This window comes from Melopsittacus undulatus, chromosome 2 (genome assembly GCF_012275295.1).
Source record: "Melopsittacus undulatus isolate bMelUnd1 chromosome 2, bMelUnd1.mat.Z, whole genome shotgun sequence".
NCBI classification, from domain to species: domain Eukaryota; kingdom Metazoa; phylum Chordata; class Aves; order Psittaciformes; family Psittaculidae; genus Melopsittacus; species Melopsittacus undulatus.
The window spans coordinates 6,532,212-6,557,257 of NC_047528.1; the positions used below are offsets into that span (position 1 = coordinate 6,532,212).

A 25,046-nucleotide genomic window follows, 5' to 3' on the forward strand; every position below is an offset into this window, starting at 1 on the left:
AGTGTCAAGATGTCTGAGCCAGGGGAGTGGGAGTGTAATCAGACACTTGAGGAATGGAGGCTGAAATGAGTTGATGTGGAAAGTGAAGGAGGGGGGAAGGTGGAGGTGGAGGGTAGCAGTATCCAAACCAAGTGGATTTAGAAAAAAGTCAACATTTCCTTTTATATTACTGATGATATAACAAACAAATTATATATTTTATATCAGAAACATTTATTATAAATGTATGTTAAGGAAAAAGTTTAAGGTAAATTATAGATTTAGTCCAAAGCAAAGTTACATAAGTGGAGAGAGTGATTATAATTATTCCATCATAGCTATCAAAACTCAGTATGATATTGTCATAGTCTAACCACAGGTAGCAAGTAACTCCCTCACAGCAGCGAGCTCACACACTCCCTGCTCAGTGCTATGGGGTAGAATCAGAAGGGCAAAAGTGAGATAAAGAGTTTAAGAGGAAGAGCAAAAGCCAAACGCAGAAGCAAAGTAAAAGAAGGAATTAGTTCACCACTTCCCATCTCAGGCAAATGTTCAGCTGTCTCCAGGACAGCAGGGCTCTATCACATGTGACAGTGAGTTGGGAAGGCAAACACCATCACTTCAAACATCCCCCCCTTCCTCCTTTTCCCCTAGCTTTATGTTCTGAGCGTGACATCATAGGGTCTGGAATACTCCTTGCATCAGCTGGGATCCCCTCCTAAAGCCTTGTGCACCTCCAGCACACTTGTAGGTGGGGCAGTGTGAGGAGCAGAAAAGGCCTTGGCTCTGTGTAAGTACTTCTGAGCAATAATAGAAATATCACCGTTTCCATCACGAATCCAAAATATAGCTCCATCATAGCTTCTACGAACAAAATTAACTCTATCCTAGTCAAACCAGCACAGATATGCAGAACTGATGGCATCTACTGCTATTAGAATTGCTCGATTCTACCTATACAATCACTTTTTGGCAAAGTTTGCATCTTAAGCTAAAATATTCCATGCTGAGTTTCTGTGTCTTAGGCTAATTGATTTATTTCTGTTTTGTCACAATTTTAGCTACAAAGATTTAGTAATTTATAGACTGATATTAGGGAGTGAAAATACCTGTTTTCAAAAATAACTAAGCCTGAAATTCTTTTCTGTATTCCTGATATTCCAGCACTTCTAGAAGAGCCAGATGACTTCCATTAAGGGCAGTCCTTCTGAAATGGAAACAAATTTGACTGAGTTATATTCCAGAGTTCACACAGGCTCTCTATATATTTGCTAGAGATAATAATTAAGTCTTCAAAGAGCTAATTTTTCTTTCATATTCTGACCAAGGCACATGGGTACTATTTTCCCAGTGATTAAGCATTATTAGCTCCAAGATGAAGTGTAACAGCGAGAGGTTGACGTACTTCATCCTTGGATGTCTTTGTGCAGTGGAGTTGAAACCACAGGGTCTTTCTTTTTTATACCCCAAAATATTAAGGCAAACTGAGAAACAGCCTGTATTAACTTGGGAACAGCATTGTCTTAACACAGATACATTTTGAGTCCTAATATCTTAGAAACTGAGAGTTAGTGGCTATATAAATCCATCTGTCTAGATGGATTCTGGGAAATAAAGGGTAGGGAATGAGCAGCTGGGAACCAGTATGGGAGAGGGGGAAATATGATCACTTGGATATCCAACTCAGGGCAAACTAGAGCATAGAGAACTAACAAACCAACAAAAACAAGCCTAAAACCTGAACCCAGCTTCACCCTAATCTTGGATGACTGGTTTATTCACACTTGATAATTCAGGATTTGCTCAGCTTTATAAAGCACATGATGTATGTAAGAAAATTCAAATTGATATCAGCTACCTTTTTTTGATACTTTTCTTTATCTTGCTGCAAATTAGACCCAATGCTGTTAAATTGAATAGTGAGAAAATTAAGCATATGCAATGAGCACGTATAATAATGTTGGTTTAAATGGTTTCCCCAGAGAAGCACAGAAACACTTTGGCAGAAGAGGGGGTTGAAGCCATCATAAAAGGGAATTATTTAGTTATTTTAACTGTAAGATCTTGATTATTTGCACACGCTCTCTGCTCTTGTGCAGATGAGGACAGAGGTTTTGAAAAACAGTTTCTTTCAGATAACCCTAATTTATTTGCAGAGAAGAGTGAATAAAATAAACTTCAGCTTTCCAGTATTTCCATAGGCATTACAGATAATATATTTTCTTCAGACCAAGGAATGTGGTTTGCTCAGCTAAACAGTAAGCACATATGATGTTCCATATGGGTAAGTGACTTTAATGATCATTCTGGAAAGCTTAATCAGATGGTAAATATAACATCTGTTTACATATCTCCATTAGAGATAACTAACATTCTTTTCAAAGTCACCCTCCTGGTCTTGGGAGACAATCTCATGGGATAGCTCAGTGGTTCATTACTGGAAGAATTGAGGATTATTCTTTTTTGCAGTTAACATCAATAACTACAGAATTGCAAAGGGTCTTGTAAAATATGGAAATTACCATAATCAGAATGATTTAGGACACTGATGAGATCTGTCTCCAGAAGCAGAAATGTGATTGTAATGAAGATCGAAATACTAAGAACCAGGTTCTGAACTGCTGTTGACTGTTTAAATACGGTTGTTTATTTGCACATGGGGAGAGACAGACCTTTAATTCCCTGTATCTTCTTATTAGTTGTACCAAGCACAGTGCATGTATGCTAAGGTATAGTTGAGTGCGTTGTTTAGTGCCCAGTTCAGGTTTGTTCTGGTTGTGGTGTCATTCAGTCATTTGTGATGTAGAGTTACAAGAATGGGGGTGATCAATGTGAAGCGTGTTCTAGTTAGAAACGACCAGGACCATTAAGTCTGGGTTTGAGGATTTTTTGTGTATTTACTTATTTTTAGAGAGTTCTGGTATCATTCATCTGCTCTTTTCCACACTGTATTTTATTTTAGAGTCATAGACAATTCAATCCATACTGAGTAACTCTTATCAGACAGAATGAAGCTAGATCAAGTTCAGGGAATAAGTACCTGATTGCTAGGCAATTGCTATCACTCCTAAAACTATCTAAAAGCAGCTTAGGCTGAGATGAGCTTAGGAAAGACACCCTGCACTGTCAGGTTTTTCCTACTAATGCTGAGATTGTATTTTCTTCTAGCTGTGCTCTATCCACTGCTGTTTGGAAACAGGCGTCCCAGCACAGAGGGTCTCATCAGTGTTGGATGGGATCATCTGTTTTTGCTGGATGACTTGAGCAGCATCCTGGACTGAGTTATTCTCAAGAGTACAAAGACTTGGGTTGAGGTCAACATAAATCTGTTGAGTCACATCTAGAGTAAGCTCAAGAATCTCTGCTTGGCTCCATGGCAACCTTGTCTTGGGTGTCTCCGTACATGAGCTGTTGGGGAAAACAAGGTCATGCTTCCAGTAATTTTCTAAATACAGGTTTTATTTTGCTTTCCTTTTTTGCACAGGTAATTACAGTCTGAGTCATAGTGTGTTGTGTTAGTTGAAACAGAAGGCTGCTTATTTAAGAGCAAAATATTAACTTCTAATATTGATTTAGTGTAAACCTCTGTTTTAATTGGGTAGGTAATTTGCTCTTGAATTGGCAAACACAGATACATTGGCAAAAACACTGCTTACAGATCTTTACAAACACCTTCTGTCCAGACAAAAGTGAATCTCAAATGTATTAGAAGAGAAAAATAATGAAGATGAATGAAGGTCGTAGAAGACATTCGATAGTTATTTGCATAGTTTTATGTAAATAATTGTTTTTTGAGTGTTGCTGCCAAAATTCCAGTTACACATAAATGATTTTATACCTGTAAGACTTTTGTAAATTATTTGGCTGTGAAGAGATGGAAGTTTCCAAATATTTTCTAAATCTACACTTGTGACTTTCAACTCAACTCAAGCAAAACTTGAAACACAAAAGTATGGGTGTACATCCTCAAATACCACAGAATACACAGGAGAAGGTTCTGTAGGTTCCCCAGAGACTGTATTTATGCATTTTATTCCCCAATTCCTCAAATAAACGGGTCATAATCATGGACACACAAAAAATATCATATTAGTAAAACTGCTTATCAGGGCACTGTGTAGACCAGAAGTTCTCTGGAGGATAGGAGCTGCAGGGACTTCCCCAGGGACAGCAGTCCAAGGTGTCCCACCACTGGAACCAGGCAACTGGGGGCAGACCTAGCCCTGGGCATCAGGTGTCTTCATGGAGCAGAGTTTAGTGGAGCTGGAGACCCCATTCTATGAGGCAGTCCTTGGGGCTGGGACTAATGGACTAAATGGGGTCCTGGGCAGTGGCTAGGGTGTGGGGGGACACCCTGGGGGAGGTGGGCAGGGACAGTCAGGTCTCATATTGCCCTCAGGGCCCTGCCATAGTTGTCTTCAGGTTGTTGGCTATAGGTACATTGTCCTGCAAACCACTCCACAAAGAATGAAAGATCCAGGAGACAAAAGATATGCAATTAAGCTTTCATACACTATTCTGTGAAACCCTTAACAAACTTCAAAAATTTAATCTCCAACAATCATTTAATAGCTGTCAAGAAATGTTTATGAAAAATATAGTATTTCTGTTCTAAAAGAGAACAGACTATTCTCTAGCATTTAATTCAGACTGGCATCCTCTTTTGCCATGTAGAATATCTCTGGCTAATTAAGAAGGCTGATTTATTTTGGAGGGTTTTAATAGTTTCTTCAGTTTTCTGACATTCTTTTGGCCTGTTGGCAGTTCCACAGTAACAGTTTTCCAGACTGAAACAGTTTTTTCTTCACCTGCCAACATTTACAATGAACAAAAGAACAGTTGGGAGGAAAGGATGAGGTAAATGAGGCTGAGTTGACTCTTTCTAAGTACTTCATTTTGGAAATATGAAACAATTGTCACTTTTAATGTATATTAAGCTTATTATTTGATAAGACAACTTTATAATATGTTTTATACTAGCTGTCTTAGGCGCTAAATATTGACTCCCCAGTCAAACATCAAAAGATGTGCCCTATACTAGGGGGCATTTGTTGAATAAACATTGTATTTGCAACACTTGTATAAGCATTAGTGGTTTTTATATTCTGGGCAACCTGTTCCTGTGCTTGATCACATTCATAGGGTTGTTTTTTTCTTTGTTTCCTGACATCTAATCACTTTTTGCTTGTTTGTTTGGTTTGGTTTTGCTGCAGCTTGTGTTAATCATATAATCATAGAATAGTTAGTGTTGGAAAGGACCTTAAGATCGTCTAGTTCCAACCACCAGTTTATTTTCAGAGTTGCTTTTTTCTGTGCAACTCTGAAAGAGTATCTCTGACTTTTGTATAGCCATCTGTTTATGATAACGGTCACCTAGATTTGCTTCTTAGCACCTTGCCTTCTTTGAACTTCATTGATTTTCTGGAAGTGTGATTCTCCATTCTGTTGTGATTCCTGTGAATCACAATCGCGCCTATTCATGAACCCCTCCAGTTTTTGAACTGTGAACTTTGTTTTGGTTTTCATTTGTTCTATAAACTTCCCATGGACTGACATTAGGGAGACCACCCTGAAGCTCTCCTAGTCTAACTCTTGCCCTTCTTAGAGATGGATGTGATGTTTTTCTTCTCTCATATACCAAGACTTCTCCTGACACCACAGCCTTTCAAAGATGAGAGAGGTCTCACTACACTGGTAAACTTCCTAGGAGCTTTTGGATGCATCCCATCTATGGACTTGTGTGCATCCAATCTAGTTAAGTGGTCTCTAGTTTTATGTTCCTGCATTTCAGCTAACAGTTCCACCCCGGATTCTACTACTCATTTTAGGACTGTGGGAGGCCAAAGAGTAAACCTTGTCTATAAACAGTGAGGAAGCAAAGTCAATTCACAACAAAGGCTTTTCTATGTCTTTGTCACTATAGTCCTGCATTTTCCTTGATCTTCCTTATGCTGCTGGTTATACTTATAAAACATGTTACTCTACATGGTCATCTCAAATTTTAACTGAACAGCAATATCTCTCTTTCTGAAGAATTTAAATAACAAAGACAAAAAAAAGCTGCAGAAATATCTTTGCAAATAACACTATTTCCTTAGTTTTCACTATTCCAAAATATTTTCTGAGAAGCACTAAATATTAGAGATTTAAATTAATTATTTCTTTTTTTCCCCTTATTGTAAATTTTTTATTGAATTCCTCTAAAACATTCTGTAATTCCTTCACAAGTCAATGTATACATGGGCTGAAGGGAATCTGGATCATCATTGTTGCTATAGGCCCCCTTTTTCCTGCTGTAATTTTTCGCAATCATTGCATCTATTTAAGATCATATTTAGAAACAGTTATTTTGACATAAAAGCAATTCACTAATCAGTCATTAGTCATGAGGGAGCAAAATTATAATTGATTAAAATGGTAGATGAACATATCACGTTTTGCTCTGTGCTAGTTCAAAATATACTTTCCACATTGCACAAAGTTTACTTTTCAGATTTGCAGTTTAATAAAGACTAATGCTCTCTGTTTAGTGGTAGAGAGACAGAAAATTAGGAAAAGTGTAGTCTGCTCTTCCAGAGTTATCTGTCAGTAGCACTGTTTATTTTTTCTTGGACTATCCAGTTAATATCTACTTATTTATTTTCATGTCCTGGATTTTAATTATATATATATATTATAAAAGAATTATAGTCATACCTTTTACCAAGCCTGTAAACTTAGTTTTAATTTAATCTACAGGACAATTATTTCCATGAGTTAACAATGTATTTTAGAGGAACATTTCCTTCCAGCTATATTTAATTGTTTAACATATTTATTTCCATATCTGTCTTTGGTCTTTGAGACAAGTAATTTATTATGTTTATGGAAATCAACTGACATGTAAGTATAAATTATTTGTATGGATAAATTAGAATCTTTTGTAAAAGTAAAAACATAAGTGCATTGTACTTCTAAGGAACTTAGTAGAAAGACGAAACCCATGGGATATTACTGTAATCTGAAAAGGAATAATATAATGTTAGGGAAAGAAAACTGAAGACAAAGTAGTTAATGTATCAAAAATCAGGTAAGAAGTTTTGCACCGTAGCATGGTATTAAAACCATTCCCATTAACTGAAGAGTACAAAGGTTGTGTTTTTAGCTGCAACAAGTGATGTAAAAACAATGAAACATATTTCAAACTCTCTCTTGATTTAGTGCTGACCAATGTATGGGATGCAGAAATCATAACATTACGCTTTATATCCTTTTAAGACTGGGCAAAAAAATAAACGAACCCAGAAATATAAAAGTTAAAAAATAAAATTAATATAAATCAAGAAACAAGTTTCATAGGGTTTTTTTTAATTGTTAAAAGAGCAAGATATTTTTATTGCAATAATTTATCATTGTTTCTAAGCAAGAAACATGTAAATCTTCATAAATTGACGATTTAAATGTAGAGCTATGGCAATATCTGCTGCAGGTTTTAATGGAGAGGAAAAGAGAGTATATTTAGTATTTTTTCAGCACATCCAGAGAAACTGGAAGGAATTAATATACGAGCAAAATACAAACATAAAAAAGGCCTCTGAAAAAATATTTTAAAAATCTAATTAATTGTTTGCTTCACTTTCCACTGTACAGAAATGTTGGAAGATTTATAATTTCTTTACAAGGAAGAAGTCAGAGAAACTGTCTAAAAGCAAAGCATAATAAAAGAGAAATATTGTTAATAGTTGCATATTGCTGGGACCATGAGGTTTTAGCCCAGGAAGGAAGCAATAATTAAAATTATCAAAATACTAAGCCAATGGGTATTCTATCATTTAGGATGATTTTGGAAATACAAGAATTGAAGATGAAAATCTCACATTTCTAAAACTAGATTTTAAAGATGATTCAGAGAATTATAGACCAGGAAGTCTGTCTTTACACTGGCTAGCATGGTTGCAAATATAGTGTGTTGTCCCAATGGAAAAGTCAACATAGCTATTCTAAAGGGAACAACTGTTCTATTTCCTTGGAAGAGCAACTGAGTGTGTGCAGAGAGAAGATATACCCATACAATGTAATAGTATTTTAAAAAACTTTTAAGAAAATTCAGAAAAATATGTCCAGATGAAATTAAACTGTAGAAGATGAACAGAGGGTCTGTTTGGAGTTTTGATAGCTTAAAATGTAAGAAAACAGGAAAGGCAACAAAATAGGAGAGTGCCAAACTACATTAAATTAACCTAGACTGCAGCTAACTGTGAAGTTGCAGAAGCAGCTACAGACTCAGCTGACCAGCCCATAAGTCTGAAGTGATTGATTCTTAGTCTTCCTAAAATACACAAAGTATCATTTAACTTGAAGTATTTGCATATATTAAGATTAGTAATAGGTAGATTATGTTACTGGCATGTTTGAAGTAGAGTGAGCATTTACTGTCTATCTATCCATCTACCTAGAAACACAACTTTTTGTAGGATACATTGCCCACAAAAGACTCCCAATAGTCACCACTGAGCATATGAGGAGCTCTTTAATCTTAGATTGTTCTCTAGATAAACATAGCTCTTGATGAATTAGATGGGTTTTTTTCAATACTTTAGATCCTTTGGAAAGTGAGCTTTGAACTCAGATTTTCTCAGGTTTTTCAATATATTATGGGGTTTTATATAGTTCACTCAACTGTTACACTACTTGATTTCGCTTACCTGAAGACAACATTCCATCAAATGGTAAGAATGGTTTATAGAGATTAAAGAACTAAACATGGGTGCCAGTATCATAAACATCATCCTGTGAGCTTGACATGCAAAGTTCTTTGTAGTCAATGGAGAGGCAAATGCAGCATTATGACATTCTTAATGTGGTCTTATAAATGAGTGGTACTTTGCTGAGAAGGTGTCCTTTCTTGTCTATGCTCTAGATATTTGAGTGACATTGACACTAGCTTGAGTATTCAAAATGTCATGTTAAAACTTTGTCTGAAAACATTAAAGTGGAATTTAAGAAATGGAAGCTACAGCCAGAAAGGTTTTTTTGGCATCTTCAAAAAAGAATTAGAAATGTTGCATTTGAAACATTAGGGACCACATTTCTGAAGGAAACTAAAAATTTTCAAGAATGGTTTTGGATTTTAGAGGCTTTTTTATTTTCTGTAAACACATTTGGGTAAGTTTTTTTTTTAATAGAAAGTAGGTAGTTTTGGAGAACAAAGAGTAGTGGTTAACATGTTGACTTACTAAATCAACTCAGTTTGTTTTGAAATAATGCACTTTATTTTAATAGTATTGCCTGTATTGGTTTGAGACATATTTTTCTATGCATTATTCTTTCAGTATCTAGATATTGTGCTGTATTTGTACACGTACTCAAGGATATTAAGGTAATAAATGCAGTCTGCCAAGAACTGTCTTAGAAGGACTCCCAAGTATGTGGACTGTTTTTATAAACTTGTTTTATCAATATTTTAGGGGCTGTTCATTTTTGTTAGTTTGTGTTTTTCATAGGGGGTTCACTAGCCTCTCACTAACAGCTAGCTAGCACGTAAAGCTGCAAAGGTGTAATCCTCTTTAGACTGGATAAAGAAAACAATAAAAGGCTTATAGGATGCAGCTGACTTATAACGGACAAGTTAACACACTGGATAAGCAGGCTAACAAGCCATGAGAGCTTTACTGATCTTTTCATTTGAAAGTAATGATTGCTGAGAGAGATAAAGAATTATTTTAAGTACCATTGGAGAATAAAAATAAATTGATGAAAATAAGGAAATGCCAGTTGAAAGTTACTCAGGAAAATGCTCCTTAGAGTGTGAGCTATTTGACTGAAGAGAAGTTTTTCTAGCCAAATACTGGGGTATATTTCAATAAATGATGCATACCAAAACAGAAACCTTGCAATGCATTTACCTACTTTTCAGTATATGAGTCCTCAACTGTTATTTGGTGTACTTTGATGTCATCTTCAGGAACGTTGACAGTAGTTCTATGAAATCAAAAGATTGTTATTTTCAGTGTGAGGCTGTTCAATCATTTTGGTCTTTATTCTTCCAATGCTGTTTACCATCACACATTATAAAAGTAAAATGTAAGCAGTTTCTACCAAAAGGAGGAAGAGGCAGACTTGATTGAATCATCTACATGTAATCAGGTACTTGACAATATATATCATCTCTATTTCCTTCACAAGCTAATGTGATTTTAATGTGATCCTGTTATAAAGACCAAATTGTTTTCCTAATATACCAAGAGGTTCCAAGAGAAGCTGTATATTTTGCCACTGTGGGTTTGCTTTCCTGGGTGTTTTTATAAAAATAAAAGCCATTTTCACAATTTAAAGAAAGAAAAGTTCTCTCGTGTATCACCATGTTTCCTCTTGCTTTAACTGACATGGCTGTAGATAGCTCAGGCATGTGGCTGGTCTCTCACCTTCTGTATCCCAGAGATCTTCCTCAAAAGTGTTATTCTGGGAAGCATGTTTAATTTTGTCTTCTCTTCCTAAAACCTAGTAGCTATCATTAGCAGGCTGCTTTACATCCACTAATACAGAGAAACTACTTTTTATCCTAGCCTGTATTTTGCTTTCATCCATATGTACAGTGTTGGAGATGATTGTGATTATCTGGTTTGACCAGATAAAGCTATATGTGATCCAAATAGTGCTAATAGATTGTTTTTACTCTTCAAAGTAACGAAGACAGATATTAAGAGAAAATACCCATATACATACAAACCTTTTAAGTCTACAGCTGTGTTTCTGGATAAAGTTCTTTTTAGTATAAAGCCATCAACTGTTCATCTTGCTTCTGTAAGTCCCTATCTTGATTCAGGTACTATCCTTGTCAGAAAAACACACAGCACATGGATTTGTGTGTAATCACTATACAAAACATGCTAGGATATTTGTTTGGGAAATCTTTTGGGGCACTGTTTGCAACTGAAATGGAATCTCGGGGCAGGGCAAGTATAGATTGAGGATTAAAAAGACAGATTTTTGTTCCTTTGATATTGAACCAGGTTATGTTCCAGTCAAATGGTTTTGCTTTTGTTGTGAAATGTATGTTAGTCACTTAAAACAAGTCTTTATCATTTCAAAGGCTGAAGAAAGCTTAACTAGAACTGTTGTTAGTGTATGCTATGACATATACACTGTTGGTAGCGTATGCAAATGAAACCTTGTCATTTTTCCTGTGTTGTCTGATCACATCTCTCTGCTTTCCATTCATCTTCAGTGAAAGCTTACAACTGGACCATAATAAGACAGTGCCAGAAGTGTGCCAAACTCTTTAAAGCTGTTGTGTATCATGAATAGAATACAAATAGCTTCACAAGGAAGAAACTATTTCTCATTGTCTGCTAATAGAGTTGAATGAAGTTCTTTCTAAGTCACTTTAATGGGAAGCGATTGGAAAGAGGATGTTGTTACAGGCATTACACCTAAAAAAAAGTTGGCTAATTGGCATTTTTTTATTTGCTATGTGGATGGCCAACATTGAAATAAAAGTTCTGGCTTGGTTATATTGTCCTCTTTCTTTACGCACTGAATGCAGTGCATATATCTTTATGCAGTGTGACTCTGTTGTAAAACTCCTGATTAATTTATTCTATGGATATCTTCTGGTTATTTGTTATACTTCTATTGCTTAAGTTACCATTTGGATGGAGACTCAAAGTAGATTGATTTATTTTTCCCAATCAAAAATGACCCAACATAAATAGCATGCTGTTTTATTCTTAATTTAACAGAGAGACAAATAAGAGTAGTTTGAGGTACTGAATGTCTTCATACAACTGAATTTGAGGATATGAATTTTAAATAGCTATTAGCCATGAACATTTCTTTTTATCTTTATATCTTTTTTATCACATGAAAAACAGTGTTGGAAGTACTAGGGCTGATACTGAGTTTCTGAAATGTAATTCTTAATTAGAAATGCAGAATCACATCTTTAAAAAGCTGTCTAAACTCGCTCATGCACTAGTATTATTCTCTGTAAACTGAAAGGTTATTAAATGGGTTAAAGTCCTGGGACTCATCAGGGCTTACCACAAACTAGCTGGCCAAAGTTACTCAGGCAAAGGTCTTATGTTTCTCACGATGGTGAGTGCAAGTTCAAGTCCAGAGGAGGCCACGAGGATGATCGGGGGACTGGAGCACCTCCCATATGAGGACAGGCTGAGAAAGTTGGGGTTGTTCAGCCTGGAGAAGAGAAGGCTGCGTGGAGACCTCATATCAGCCTTCCAGTATCTGAAGGGGGCCTACAGGGATGCTGGTTCATTAGGGACTGTAGTGATAGGACAAGGGGTAATGGGTTGAAACTTAAACAGCAGAGGTTTAGATGGGATCTAAGGAAGAAGTTCTTTACTGTGAGGGTGCTGAGACACTGGAAGGGGTTGCCCAGGGAAGCTGTGAATGCTCCATTCCTGGCAGTGTTCAAGGCCAGGTTGGACAGAACCTTGGGTGATATGGTGTGAGGTGTCCCTGCCCATGGCAGGGGGGTTGGAACTGGATGATCTTAAGGTCCTTTCCAACCCTAACTATTCTATGATTCTATAAGTGTTTTGGGAAAACTTAGAACCCTGTTTGTCACTGACAGCATGTGGAAAAGAGCCATCAATATTTCCCACATAGTGAAAATTATGGTTTCAGCAAATTCTGCAGCTCCAAGTTATTTTGCCCAATGCCTTTTTATCAATCTAGTTTAAGGTGAGCCAAAGCACTAAACTAAAGTGCATGGAATTCTCCAGAGGAGAGAGCTTCACAAACTATTGCACACCTCTACCTGAAAATAGCAGATCTTATAACATTCTGTAAGTTTCTGTACTGGCTTGGAATTGCTTTTGTATTTTAGTCTTTCCACTGCAATTTTATTATTCTTTGGTTCACTTGGATGTGAAATTGGTAAACCTACTGCTCTGTTCTCCACCAGCTTTGACATGATTGACTTTGACTTAATATTCCCAGCTGAGGGTTGTTTTCTTCTGTTGATATAGTTCCCTTCCAAACCCTTGTCATTTTTCTTTTTCATTCTATCTTGATTTCTAAATTATTGTCCTTATGTCAACTCTAGGACATGCAGCTAACACAGGGAATCGGTATATTCATGTTTGTAATTCCATAAGCTTTTCCACTCTCTCATAAAAACCAAAAGAACATGCAGGCAGATATGCTTTGCAGGGAGCTGTCTCAGCAGTGTGCTGATATTTGTATATAAAACCTGAAAGCTTGAGACTCACACTTTTGTTTGAAGGATATGGGGATCATACAGCTTTTTAAAGCAAATAAAATATTACTTTTAAAGATCATTGACAGATTTCCAATGAAATTTCCTTAATGGTGAATTTTTTAAGTAACCAGCCTTTATTATATGTTTTTCTACTGTTTTATTTTTGGTGTTTGTATTCCTGCATGCCTTTCTTGTCTTGTACACCTGGAGGCGGGGAGGAGCAGGGAGGCCTGAAATAGAAGCTGAGCTGTTTCATTTCAGCTGTGTCCTTCCCCACCCCTCATGTTCCAGTTTCATTAAAGGAACATGTAGGATAGTCATGGAAATCATGTAACTTGATCAAGCTTTCTGAGATGCCCTGTGACAGCAATGAGTTGTGCCAGCTCAGCTGGCTCCTGGCCTAATCTTGGACTAAGCACAACAATTCCTTCTATCTTGTGTCACCACTAAGACTATTATTTTGATGCAAGCATAATTGCTTCTCGCTAAACAAATAGTCGCAAAGAAATTGCATTTGTCATATTTCAGCAGCTTTGTATATGTTAATTGTTCTCATTATTTTTCTTTCTAGAAGAACATTTGTAGAAATGTTAGGACCACTAAATAAGCTGGCTCACTCTGGTTTTATCACTCTTCTGTAGTTTTTATGGTTGCATAACATTGCATTCTTGGTTGGAGGTAAAAATCTGTTACTACATCTAAATCCTCTTTGCCTGTGTTTCTAGCTTCCCTTTCAGAACTCTATTAATATTTTTTGTTTCCCATATGCACTTTTGGTTTCCCATATGGACATTTTTGCCCAAAGCAAACTCTCTACAGTGTTTATTTTTGGTGTATGTCCAACATTACTGTAATCCAGTTACGGTTGTTTGTGCTGGTAGAATATCAGCTAAATCTATTTGCTCCATTTTGTCATGCCTACTTAATATATTAAAAAGAGAATTAGTGAGGTTTTTTCCACAACATTATCGGGTCAAACACAGTTCATGCAGTGTACTGTACAATAGTCAGTTTTTGCTTTGTGCACCAGTTATTATCAAATTAGGTTGAAAGTTGGCCATGTGTTAATCCAAGTTAGAAGTGCATGCCACCCTATCCAGTACAATGGTTCAATTACAGCTGATGAAATTGCATTACCTTTTGAATACATCTCACCATGTTGTCTGGCAATTAGGTGCACATACACATCCCATATTGAAGTGGGTTTCCCACTATTTCAAATATAGTGTTTTAACAGTATATAGATAAATGTTACAGTCAAGAGGATGCCTTTGCAGTTCTGCGTTGTTCTGGTTGGGGTTTAGTGAGGTTACTAAAAGGACACTGCTTTACAATATAGTACTATGTGTTTTGTGATAGACATATTAGTGTCCTGGTAAAGATGGCTTTACCCAATATTTATAGTGTAGATGTGTGTGTGGTCACCGAATGTGTAGATTCTTTCCACACAGCAACTAAAAAAGCTGATGGTCTTAGGCTGATGGGCACTGCTGAGAAGGTCTATGATGATGAAAATGAAATCTGAATTTGGCCTTGTTAGTGTTTTTTTTTCTTACATATATATCTATGGTATATAAGTTTTTTTATTATTTTATATAGATGATTTATAGCATCAATTAATGGTAATATATATACTTATTGCATAGAGATAGTCCTGCTGGAAATGATACAGTAATTATTTGGATTCTCATCTGGTGGACAGGTGTTTAGGTGCTCAGGGCTGAGTTATCCTTGAGCACTGGAGGAAAGCAGTTTTCTGGGCAGCTTGCACACCTTTATTCCTTATGCTTGAGTAAAATTGCAAAAACATGGATTCAGTCTTATGTATCTTTACATTTATATTACATATAGCAATGATTGCTTTGTAGGTTTTTAAGTCCTGGCTTCTATATCTGCACCTGCAGCTCAGAAGTGCATTAATATTTTTTCTTTCAAACATGAAGCAACCATAACTGTATGCCAAGCTATGAGAGTCCTTGAAGTTGGGCACTTGTTATGTGAGAGGTGCATGATTTTGGTTTTCTAGCAAAGTTCTGAATAAACTTTGCATTAAAATACCATTGTAGTGTAGCCTGAGACAAGCACCTTAAGTGAAAATACAGTTAAATCTGGTGTCACTTTCACATGCAACAATTTAAATTAGAATGTTGTCAAAATATTTCCTCCACTGTTGGAGCATTGCCATAATTTTTGATGAAGAATTAATGTCAGTTTTTATTGTAATGTATTTCAGTAATATCTAAGCTTTGAGAAATTTTAGGTTAGTAATTTAGGAGAAATTAAATAATTCAATCGAGTCTTATTACACCAAAGCATTTGTAAAAGCTAATTTATCTCATTTGAAAGTATATATGCAGATAGTCATAGTTGTCTCTTTGAAGTCTTTAAAGCAAATTTCCTTTAGTCTTTGGAATGGTAAAACTATGCACATCACTTATGGAGTCCATTTCATTTCTGTATATTTAAATCCTAGTTGAACACCAAGACATAAAAGGATTCTGTCACACAGTCCTGTATTTTTTATTAAAACAATTGGTTGCTTTCTATGGTTAAAAGTACCTGAGACACTCTTAGGTAAAAGAAAACCTCCACAAATATAGATATATAGGGATCAAAGATCCAGTGAGTCTCCAGGGGCTTTGTCATCTGAGACTGGAGTGTATCCCTGAACTCCAGATGCAGGAAACAATCAGCCCAGGTTTATCCACTTTACACCCGTGTCACTTCTATGAGAAGAATGAAAATAAATAAAATTTGCAAATAAAGATTGCATTAAAATGCAAGGAAAAGGGATTGTAGTAGTAAGAAAAACTCAAGAGGGGATATGGAGAAAACTTTGTGCAGAAGGCTATTGCAAGCATCAAAGAATTTGTAAAAGGTGGAAAATAAGAGGAGAAAATGATACATCAATTATAATCTTGAAGACTTGTGCACAAATAAATACATTCATATTTATACATACAAGCTGCTAGAGATTTGTTAATTTCTTGCACAGATCTCTTCTAGGTGGCTTTATTTTTAAGCTCAGCCTCTTGCTGTCTTTGCACTGTTCATGTGCAGTAACACACGTCAACGTTCAAGCTCCAGTTTAGCATTTAGGGCAGATAGCATTCTTCCAGAACCTGTCATTTGCATCTTCTGATGCAATTTTGTTGACAAGGTCTTTCCAGGCATACAGGGTAAAAAAAACCCTCACTCCCTCATCTGTTTCCATACTGGCAAAAGGGTATCTTTTCCAGTAGTTTGTCTAGATGCTGTTTCCACCAGAAAGCACTTTGCCTGTAAAGCTTGCACATATAAATGTGCTTCAGCAGGGTGCCTGCGAGTCTTCTCAGGGTCAGCTAAAAAAAACCCACCCCTACATCTCCCTGCAAATTGCAGGAGTGCTTTTGTGTTTGTTTTCCTCTCTTTTCTTCCTCTCGTGGTTTGTCATTCAGAAAGGGATGCAGGCGCGCATCCCAGCCACGCAGAGCATTGATTGCTTCTGCCTGCAGCGGGGATGCTGTCAAGTCGCTGCGCGAGTGGAGTCCGGTATTGACACAGAGCTGCTGGCCAACAGCTCCTGCTGCGCCTCGCTCACGCCATGCTCTGCCACTAGCTGCTGCCAAGGGGGCTGGAGAGGCCCCGGCAAAGGACCTCACGTCTGGGAGGAGAAGCGCTTGGATGCAAAGTGGCCAAAGGCAGCCCTGGGTGCGCCATGCACGCACACCTCCCCAAGCAGCACAGCTGTGGCAGGGGGTCCGAGGGGTCGGATGCCGGCAGGAATGTGCCTCCGGTAGCAAGGGATGCTCACTGTGTCTGCCGTTGGCATCAGCATCCTCCAGGGCTCCAGTGTAGCTCTCAGGCGCTTCCCTCCTGGGGACCTGGGGGTGCCAACCAGAGCAGGAGCAAGTTTGTCCCTTTGTGGGACACTGTGCGGAAGAGCCCCCATAAATCCCCATCCAAGCCACAGGGCTGCCAGGGGCAGCGGTGGTCAGAGTGCTCCTGTGCCCACGGCTGGTCCCCCCCGGTACAGGTGAGCCAATTCTTCACTCTCCAAGTGACTTAGAGGATGCTGCAGGGAAAGAAAGTGAGGTTTGGTGGTGTGAGGTTTGATGGTGGTGACAACTTTTTGTGCTGTGCCTTGATTTGTGTTTAGTGGTGCCTTCTGGTAAAATTGTATGCAAGGGTGAGCTGTCAGTTGGTAATGTCTGTTGTTTGAATATTGCTTCTCTGTGGCCTGGGGAAACTGTGGGGTCCTTTTGCAAGGGTTTTTCTTGTCAAAATGATTTGGTTTCTACCTCCAGGTTCTACAGACTTTGTATTCCTTTGTGTTGTACAAAGAAATGATGTGTTTATCACCCCCCCCCCCCCCCCCCCCCCCGTAATGGGTTGTGCCTGTTTCTGTAAACAGTTTGTTTTTAAATATTGCATGTAATTAATAAGGATGTTTTAAACAGAGAACAGGAGGGGTGTGTGTGTATGTGTGTTAGATTTATTTATAAGAGAAAGTGTGACCTGTTTTTCCTCTTTTGAACCTCCAATGGGATTGAAATCTTTAATAAATATGAAGCAGCTCTTTAACATTCACAAATTGATAGATTTTTATTGAATGCAAGGCAGTGTATTTTAGAATATAAACCAGCCAGGCTCAAGGATGTGTAGATACCTATAAGCAGTTAGACTGAGAGATGTCACACACTCGATAACCCAGCACTGTGAAATAGAAATCACAGTGACACTCATATGATGGTTAATATCAAAACCATTAACACTTCCTCCCCAGTGCATGTTTTCATTTTTCCCTTAGAAAAGTTTAAGCTCATTCCAAACCTTTGTATTATGTCAACATCAAACCCTTTTGTTATAATTTCACACTAAAAAGCAGAATGCAATGTCAAAATAGGGTTTTGGGATATATGTTTACTTACTGAAATAGTGTACACTAGAGTTTAACTAGCCTTAGCCCACACTGAGCATGTGCACCCTCTCTAGAGACTAAATCAATTTTTTTGCTGTAAATGGTTTTAATGTGTTTTCACTGAACAGAAAAGCTGTAAGACAAAGGATTGTCAGTCAGTGTACCTGTACTTTGTCTTGTCCTGTGGTCTAAAAATGGGATGCTCTGTTGACTGGAAATGATTGCTTTGTAGGAAATGCTTTATTTTCTGCTTCAAATCCATTATCAAGTGGAAAAACTAAGCTTTCTGATATATTTTGGAGTGACCAAAATATTGCATGTGACTACAGTTAATACTATATATTTTCTGTTATATACAAATCATATACAATTATTTATGCTAAAATAAAGCCAAAGATAAAATATTATATAAAACATAAAACTAGCCTTTTTTCTAATTTTAATTAGACAAAGATCTAAATCTGTTCTTAAGCTCTGAAGAGTTTTGTTTTGGAAAAAGCTTGAAGGAAAAAAGTACTGTAAAGGAAAGAGTTCCTTAGTTATAAAGAGAAAAATGAATTCTTTTAATAATAATCATAATAACAGGCCACTTCTAAGTCTAGTTTAATATCTAAGTTATAGATGCATTGTAAAGTCACTTCAGTATTTTTAATGCCTTTGTAACCACATGTACTTCTGCTTATACAGTGTGGAATTGCTCAGGTGTATGTACTTTCTTATATTTCAGTTTGAGTTCTGTACTGTAAACTTTCTTTACTGTCCATTCCTTATGCCAGCTACCTTATTCTGTTTAAGGAAGTCCCTTTTTGGGCTTCTGCCTATAATGAACCAATCTATCATCATTCAATCTGATGTTGTGTGCCTAGGGATGGACTGATATACTTAATTTGGCAAATACTTGATATTTTTAGGTCATGGAGTTGTGAGATAGTTTGTTTCAAATAATTATCTTTTTTTCTCTGTGTGAAGTAAGCATTGTACAGGCTATTGGAAGGGAACAGTGTGTATATATGTGTATATATTGTATGTACATACACTTAGAGGATCGATTTATCAATTATGGCATAGATGCAATATGGGAAAACATTATAACGCTGCCCTTGATTGCCCTTACTTTGGGGATACAAGCTGAAGTCAGTGATGGGTTTTGAGGGCTACGTTGACTGGGAAAGCTGTCATCTTTCTTGCTAAAATAAGTAACACAAGTGATTTACATTTGCTGGCCTAACAAAGGGAAAATTCATTTGAAATTTCTATATTATGTTTAAATGTGATAATAAAGATACAAGTGACAGCTTCAAAGGTGGAAGGGTTTTTTTTTCTGTATGGTTCTAAGCAGATTTTTCTTCTGCTTGACATTTTTGGAAGGGACTACATTCTTCAAGTACAGTAAAGCCACAACACCTTGGAAAAGCAGATTCCTAATTAGTACTGTAGTACCAAATAGAATTCCTAGAGTGTGTACTAGACAGTGGTTACTAATGTGCCCTTTGTCATCCTGATAAAAAGGTTGATTTTTATTGCTGAGGACATGGCTTCATTTTCTTTACTAGTTCCTCCTTCTTAAGTATGTCAGAGCAAAGAATGGCACTCTGGTATTATTAATATTTTATGTTAGATATTCTTCTTTGCTAGCTTGTATGCTTGTGTTTGCTTGTAGCTTTATGTTGAGTTGTGGGTAGCAAAATGCTCTCTATAGCTCTAAAGAGGAATTCCTTTTGAATTACAAAAAAAACCCCAAAAAACAAAAAAACCCAAAAAACAAAAAAACCCAAAACAAAACACTAAACTCTTCATTTCGAAATGCACTGAAATAAAGTTTAGATGCAAAACTGATTCCAAGACTTAATTTGGTTTTTACTTCCCGTCATTCCTGACAAACACACAGTTTTGTTTCCTTTATTTAAAAGAGGAAATAAAAGATAGCAAAGAAGAAAAGTAATTTAATAGTCAAGTTTTTATATGTCATTGTTGCCTGGAAATATTTCTTGCTTCTCTGCAGTGCACTAGTACCTGTATCAATGTCAGGGAGTCACATAGTTTGTGTGATACACTCAGTGATTTCATATCTAAGGCCAGTGTTACTCTGTGAGGGATCTGAGTGAAACTGGGAATGGGGAAGGCAGAGGCAGGCAGGGAAGTGTCTTAACATTTTCCATGGCTCATTTTAACATTGGATGTAGTTTGTGACACTGGATGTACTTTCCCTGCTGGCACATGTGATCTACCAATTAATCAGATTAGAAATGTATGATAACAGGTGTAGGTGAGGGTGTGCAATAACCTCCTACTCTTTGTGCAGAAGGGATGGCAGGATAGGATTCTCTATTGGTCTGATTGTAGGCTGAGGAAGAAGTTGCAGAGATTGACCTGCTGTGCTTTTAAGTCCACAGTATAGATTTTATTTCATGCGGTCTCTATGAAAGAGAGCCTCTTATAAACACCTTTCCAAGGTGTGTAAATGCATGTTTTCAGTTTCCTAGAGCTCAATATTCTTCTGTCAAAGGGGGAGGAAAACACAGATGTGGATTCCCATCTTTGGTTGTTTCCCAGTTTAGAAGACAATATTGGACTCCAGCTAACTCCATTTGCTATTAAGTTTTAATCCTTTGTTTTGACATGCTCTCAAGGCAGAAAAAATTCTTATCAGATAGCATCCTGGATGTGTCATCTGCAAAAATTAATACATGTGTTTGGTTTTGAAGAGTTATGTAGAAGTGTAAATTACCATATATATAAACAGCTTACTGTCAATGTCAGCTCTGATGACTTTTTAGGTTGGTGGATTTTTTTCCTGCAATATAAAAGAAAAAAAGGGTTTTTTTTGCAATCAGTGTCTTTTAAAAGAAATACCATCACGGAGCTGTTTTGTTACCTGGTAAAGAGGCTTGTGAGCTAAACACTACCTTATAGATGTGACATGACTTAAAAAAAGGCAGTGAATAGCCAAACTCTAAACTATCAGCTGAGAATGGTCTTTTGTCTTTGAAGGCCCCTGGCACTGATGCTGAAATTTCAGGATACCATTTGAAAGCTCTTTGCATGGTGAGATGAGGTGAGAGCTAGCTTCAAGGCATTCTGCTACAATACTAAAGCAGAGGTCTATTCCAACAGATACTGGCTCTCCTAGCAGTATAAAGAAATGATTTGTCATCAGTTGTGTTTTTGAAAGCTTAGATTACTCTTTTCAAGTCCATAGATTCCTGCATGCAACTGGCCATACTTCTGTCGTGTCACTCCTGGCAATGGAAGTACATAGAGAAATTTTAGTTAGCCAAGGCAGGTCTTTTCACTCTAATTTAGTACTTTCAAGTGCCAGTAAAAGAGCAGTAAAAGGAGAGTCAAATAATGCCAGTTATTTGGCTTTTTAACTTTTGGGGTTTTTTTAACCTTCAAGGCAATTGAAAGCCAGGTTCCTCTATCAGTCCCACAGAGGACTTTAGGAAGTCTACATAATTCTGGGTGACATTTATATCTGACACTCTACCAGGACAGCTGCTTTAGAAAACTATATGCATTTACATTCATGTTTTACTTACTTATTGTATTTATTTTACAAAACCCAAGAAAGCATTGTTAATACTGAAATCATAGCATTTAGATTTTGTTTGGCATAAGAAGGAGGTAAAAGATTAGCCTTTGAGTCCCTGGTGTTGAGGCCTGCAATCTGATTAGTGATATAGGGAATGGTTCTGGTCAGATGCAGCATGAAATGTTGCATATATTTCTTTGGAATTAATAAAATTATAGAATGGTTTGGGTTCGAAAGGACCTTAAAGCTCATGCAGTTCCAACCCCTGCCACAGGCAGGGACACCTTCCACTAGAGCAGGTTGCTCCAAGCCCTGCCCAACCTGGCCTTGAACACTGCCAGGGATGGGGCAGCCACAGCTTCTCTGGGCACCCTGTGCCAGCACCTCAGCACCCTCACAGGGAAGAGCTTCTGCCTAAGAGCTCATCTCAATCTCCCCTCTGTCAGGTTAAAGCCATTCCCCCTTGGCCTGTCCCTACAGACCCTTGTCCAGTGCCCTCTCCAGGTTTCTTGTAGCCCCTTTAGTCACTGAAAGCTGCTTTAAGGTCTCCCCAGAGCCTTCTCCAGGCCCAGAGCATCTTTGTGGCCTCCTCTGGACTCCCTCCAACTGTTCCACATCCCTCTTGTGCTGTTGCCCCACAGCTGGATGCAGGACTGCAGGGAGGTCACATTGAGAACAAAGCAGAGCAGGAAAATCCCCTCCCTTGACCTGCTGGTCACTCTCCTTTTGATGCAGCCTGGGACATGGTTGGTTTCTGGGCTCAAGTGCACACTTGCTGGGTCATGGGGAACTTCTCATCAACCAACACCCCCAAGTCTTTCTCCTCAATCTGCTCTCCACCCAGTCTGTATCTATGGGAATTACCTCAGCCCAGGTGCAGGACCTTGCGCTTTGACTTGTTGAACTTCATATATGGTTTCTTTAATGTAATAATGGTTCACACATGACTCCAATTTGAAAGATGGACTTGATATGTCATGAAAATACCAGAAACTAAACATGCTGAGGCTCATTTCAACTTTCTCCATAAAATACAGGTTTGGAGTTTGGTTTTTGATGGTTTTTGGCTGGTTTGGTGTTTTTTTGTTTGTTTTGCTTTTTAGAAAGAAAAAGAAAACCCCAGCACTAGTCATGAGATTTTACGATTCACTGTGTCTGAAGCAGTCATTCAATTCAGCTACCACTTTCTGATAAGGTAGCATTGCTTTCCAAAAGGCCATTTGGAGTTAAAGAGGATATACTTTTTTTTGTTGCACAGTGTTCTGTCTCCTTCTATTAATGTATCAGGTCTTTCTTCCAGGTTCATATCTTTAATAATACATAATTTTAAGTGACAGCAAAGACAATTAAGAAATAGGCATAGTTATACAGATCATGAAAGTATTTATGTGCAAGATGTTCCATGTGTCTTCATTTAAATACTGAAAAGGATAAATATATTCTATGTACTGTACTAACTAATGATTGTAATGATTTATAGTTTATCTGCACATATTTTGGTTCCTGCTGATTATTCGGTCATAAATATGTTAATGCTTAATTTGCATGATTTGTTGCACCATATTTAGATTTGCATTTAATTAATCCCATGTTTCAAAGTTTCTCCTCTTAGATGCCTCAAGAAGCCAAGAACATTTTCTCCCCTTGACATATAATTTGGCTTCTGGGGTTTTCAGGGAGGATGAATGAGGGCATGGGAAGGGAATTGGAGAATTTGGAAGGGAATGTTAGTAGCATTGGTAATTGGCCAAAACTGCACAAGTGCTCTGATAGTCCTTCTGCTATTGATGAATTTCTGTAATACTTGGCATATGTATTCACCCATGGATAAGTTGTCATCACTTTTTCTGTAGTCTGTAATCCACTCCTAGGAATACTTTTAACCTAACCTGGGGATGGAATATTTTCACCTAACATGTTCCTTACCATCACAGGAACTTACAACACATGAAAGTCTTGATCTCTCCTGTATTACTCTGATGGTGCATGACACACAATAGGATTTTGTCTTCCTGACTCATGTTATGGAGGTTGAGGTTGCTGGAATTGTTTTCTGGTATATCAACAGGACTGGTAGACTGGATACTCTGAACTAAAGGCAAAAAAAAAGAAGAATGGTTTCCTTATGGCTTCCTTAAGATGATAGGAATAAGTCTTGTTAGCCCTGGTTGTGCTTTCAGTCTAATGTTAGGCATTCAAAGATGCAAAACCTTTACAGCAACTTAACAAAATGCTTTTGGCCTAAGCAAAGCAAAACAAGTCAAACATGGTCCATGACAGTTTGTAGCTGGATACTGAGCAATAGCAAAGATTGAGATAGAATCTATCTCAGCCATTTTGGCATGACTTGAAGAAACACCCTGGACATTGATTTCTCTTTTGGAAATAGCTATCTCTACTGTCTTGGGGTATTTGAATCAACTGAAAATGGCAGAGTTCCCTACAAAAAGAAAACCCTAAAGTGAGTTTCTGGTTGTGGTAATGACAGAATTGATAGAGTTTGCTAATTTAGCTCTCTCTTTTCTCATGTCTGCATGTGGCTTTTGGATGAAGGATCATTAAAATAAAGCCAAAAAATTAAAAAGAAAACTATGGATTAAACTTCTCTTATTGTTTGCTTTTAAGTAATCTATAGATTTTTGAAGTAGAGTTTATAAATTCAATAACATATATTCATTTATCTTTTGTATAAGTATTCTTCTGTCAGTTAATCAGATGAATCAGCTCAATGGTCACCTACTTTCAAAAGCCCCCATTGTTTTACGAGTTCGAAATACCGTGATCAAAAAGAACTTCTTTATGTATTCAAAATAGAGGTTCTATAATATCTGAAATGAACATCAGAAAAACAAACAGAATAATCCTTTTTGTAAATTCCAATTCTGGTGTGAGCTTTTTTTAAGTCGCAGGAGCCAGCTATGAATGCAGTACAAAATCCAACTTAGCAAAATAACATCTGGTTTTGTTTTAGATATATTGTACTTTTAATATGGATTTTTACCTTTCTGATTCAGTATTTGTACAAGGAGAAGCAGGGTACTTCAAATACTGAAATTGCTCATATAATTGGTCAAACAGAACATCAGACAAATGATTTTCACTATGCATTTCAAATGAGAGTGGAATGGAGTTGTGCCATAGGTTTCCAGTTACTGACACCATCGAATAGCTCTGCTGCAAACAGGTCTGAAAACAGTTAAACAGAGACTTTTAGGATTCCTCTTGCTTACATTTGTTTTTTTTCTTTTAAATTCTGATAAACACTTCCTCCATACTGAAACTGGTGTTTGTTGTATTCACAATCACAGAAACTTTTGCTGATTTGTCCAAGTTTTTGTCTTACGGTCATCACTCACCTGATAGCTGAGCTCATTAAATATTTATTAATGTGAGTAAAGTCTGTTTTACTTGATTTTGTAAGGTCTATTTTATAA

General features: G+C 37.2%; 1 protein-coding gene across 1 annotated transcript in view; it reads left to right on the top strand.

Moving 5' to 3' along the window:
* Positions 1 to 16,877: 16,877 nt before the first annotated feature.
* LOC101881240 (disks large homolog 2) overlaps positions 16,878 to 25,046 on the top strand; it is a 423,431-nt gene continuing 415,262 nt past the window's right edge. Inside the window, 1 exon segment of the mRNA XM_034072915.1 lies at positions 16,878 to 17,195. Within this exon segment, the coding sequence (XP_033928806.1) occupies positions 16,878 to 17,195 (318 nt within the window).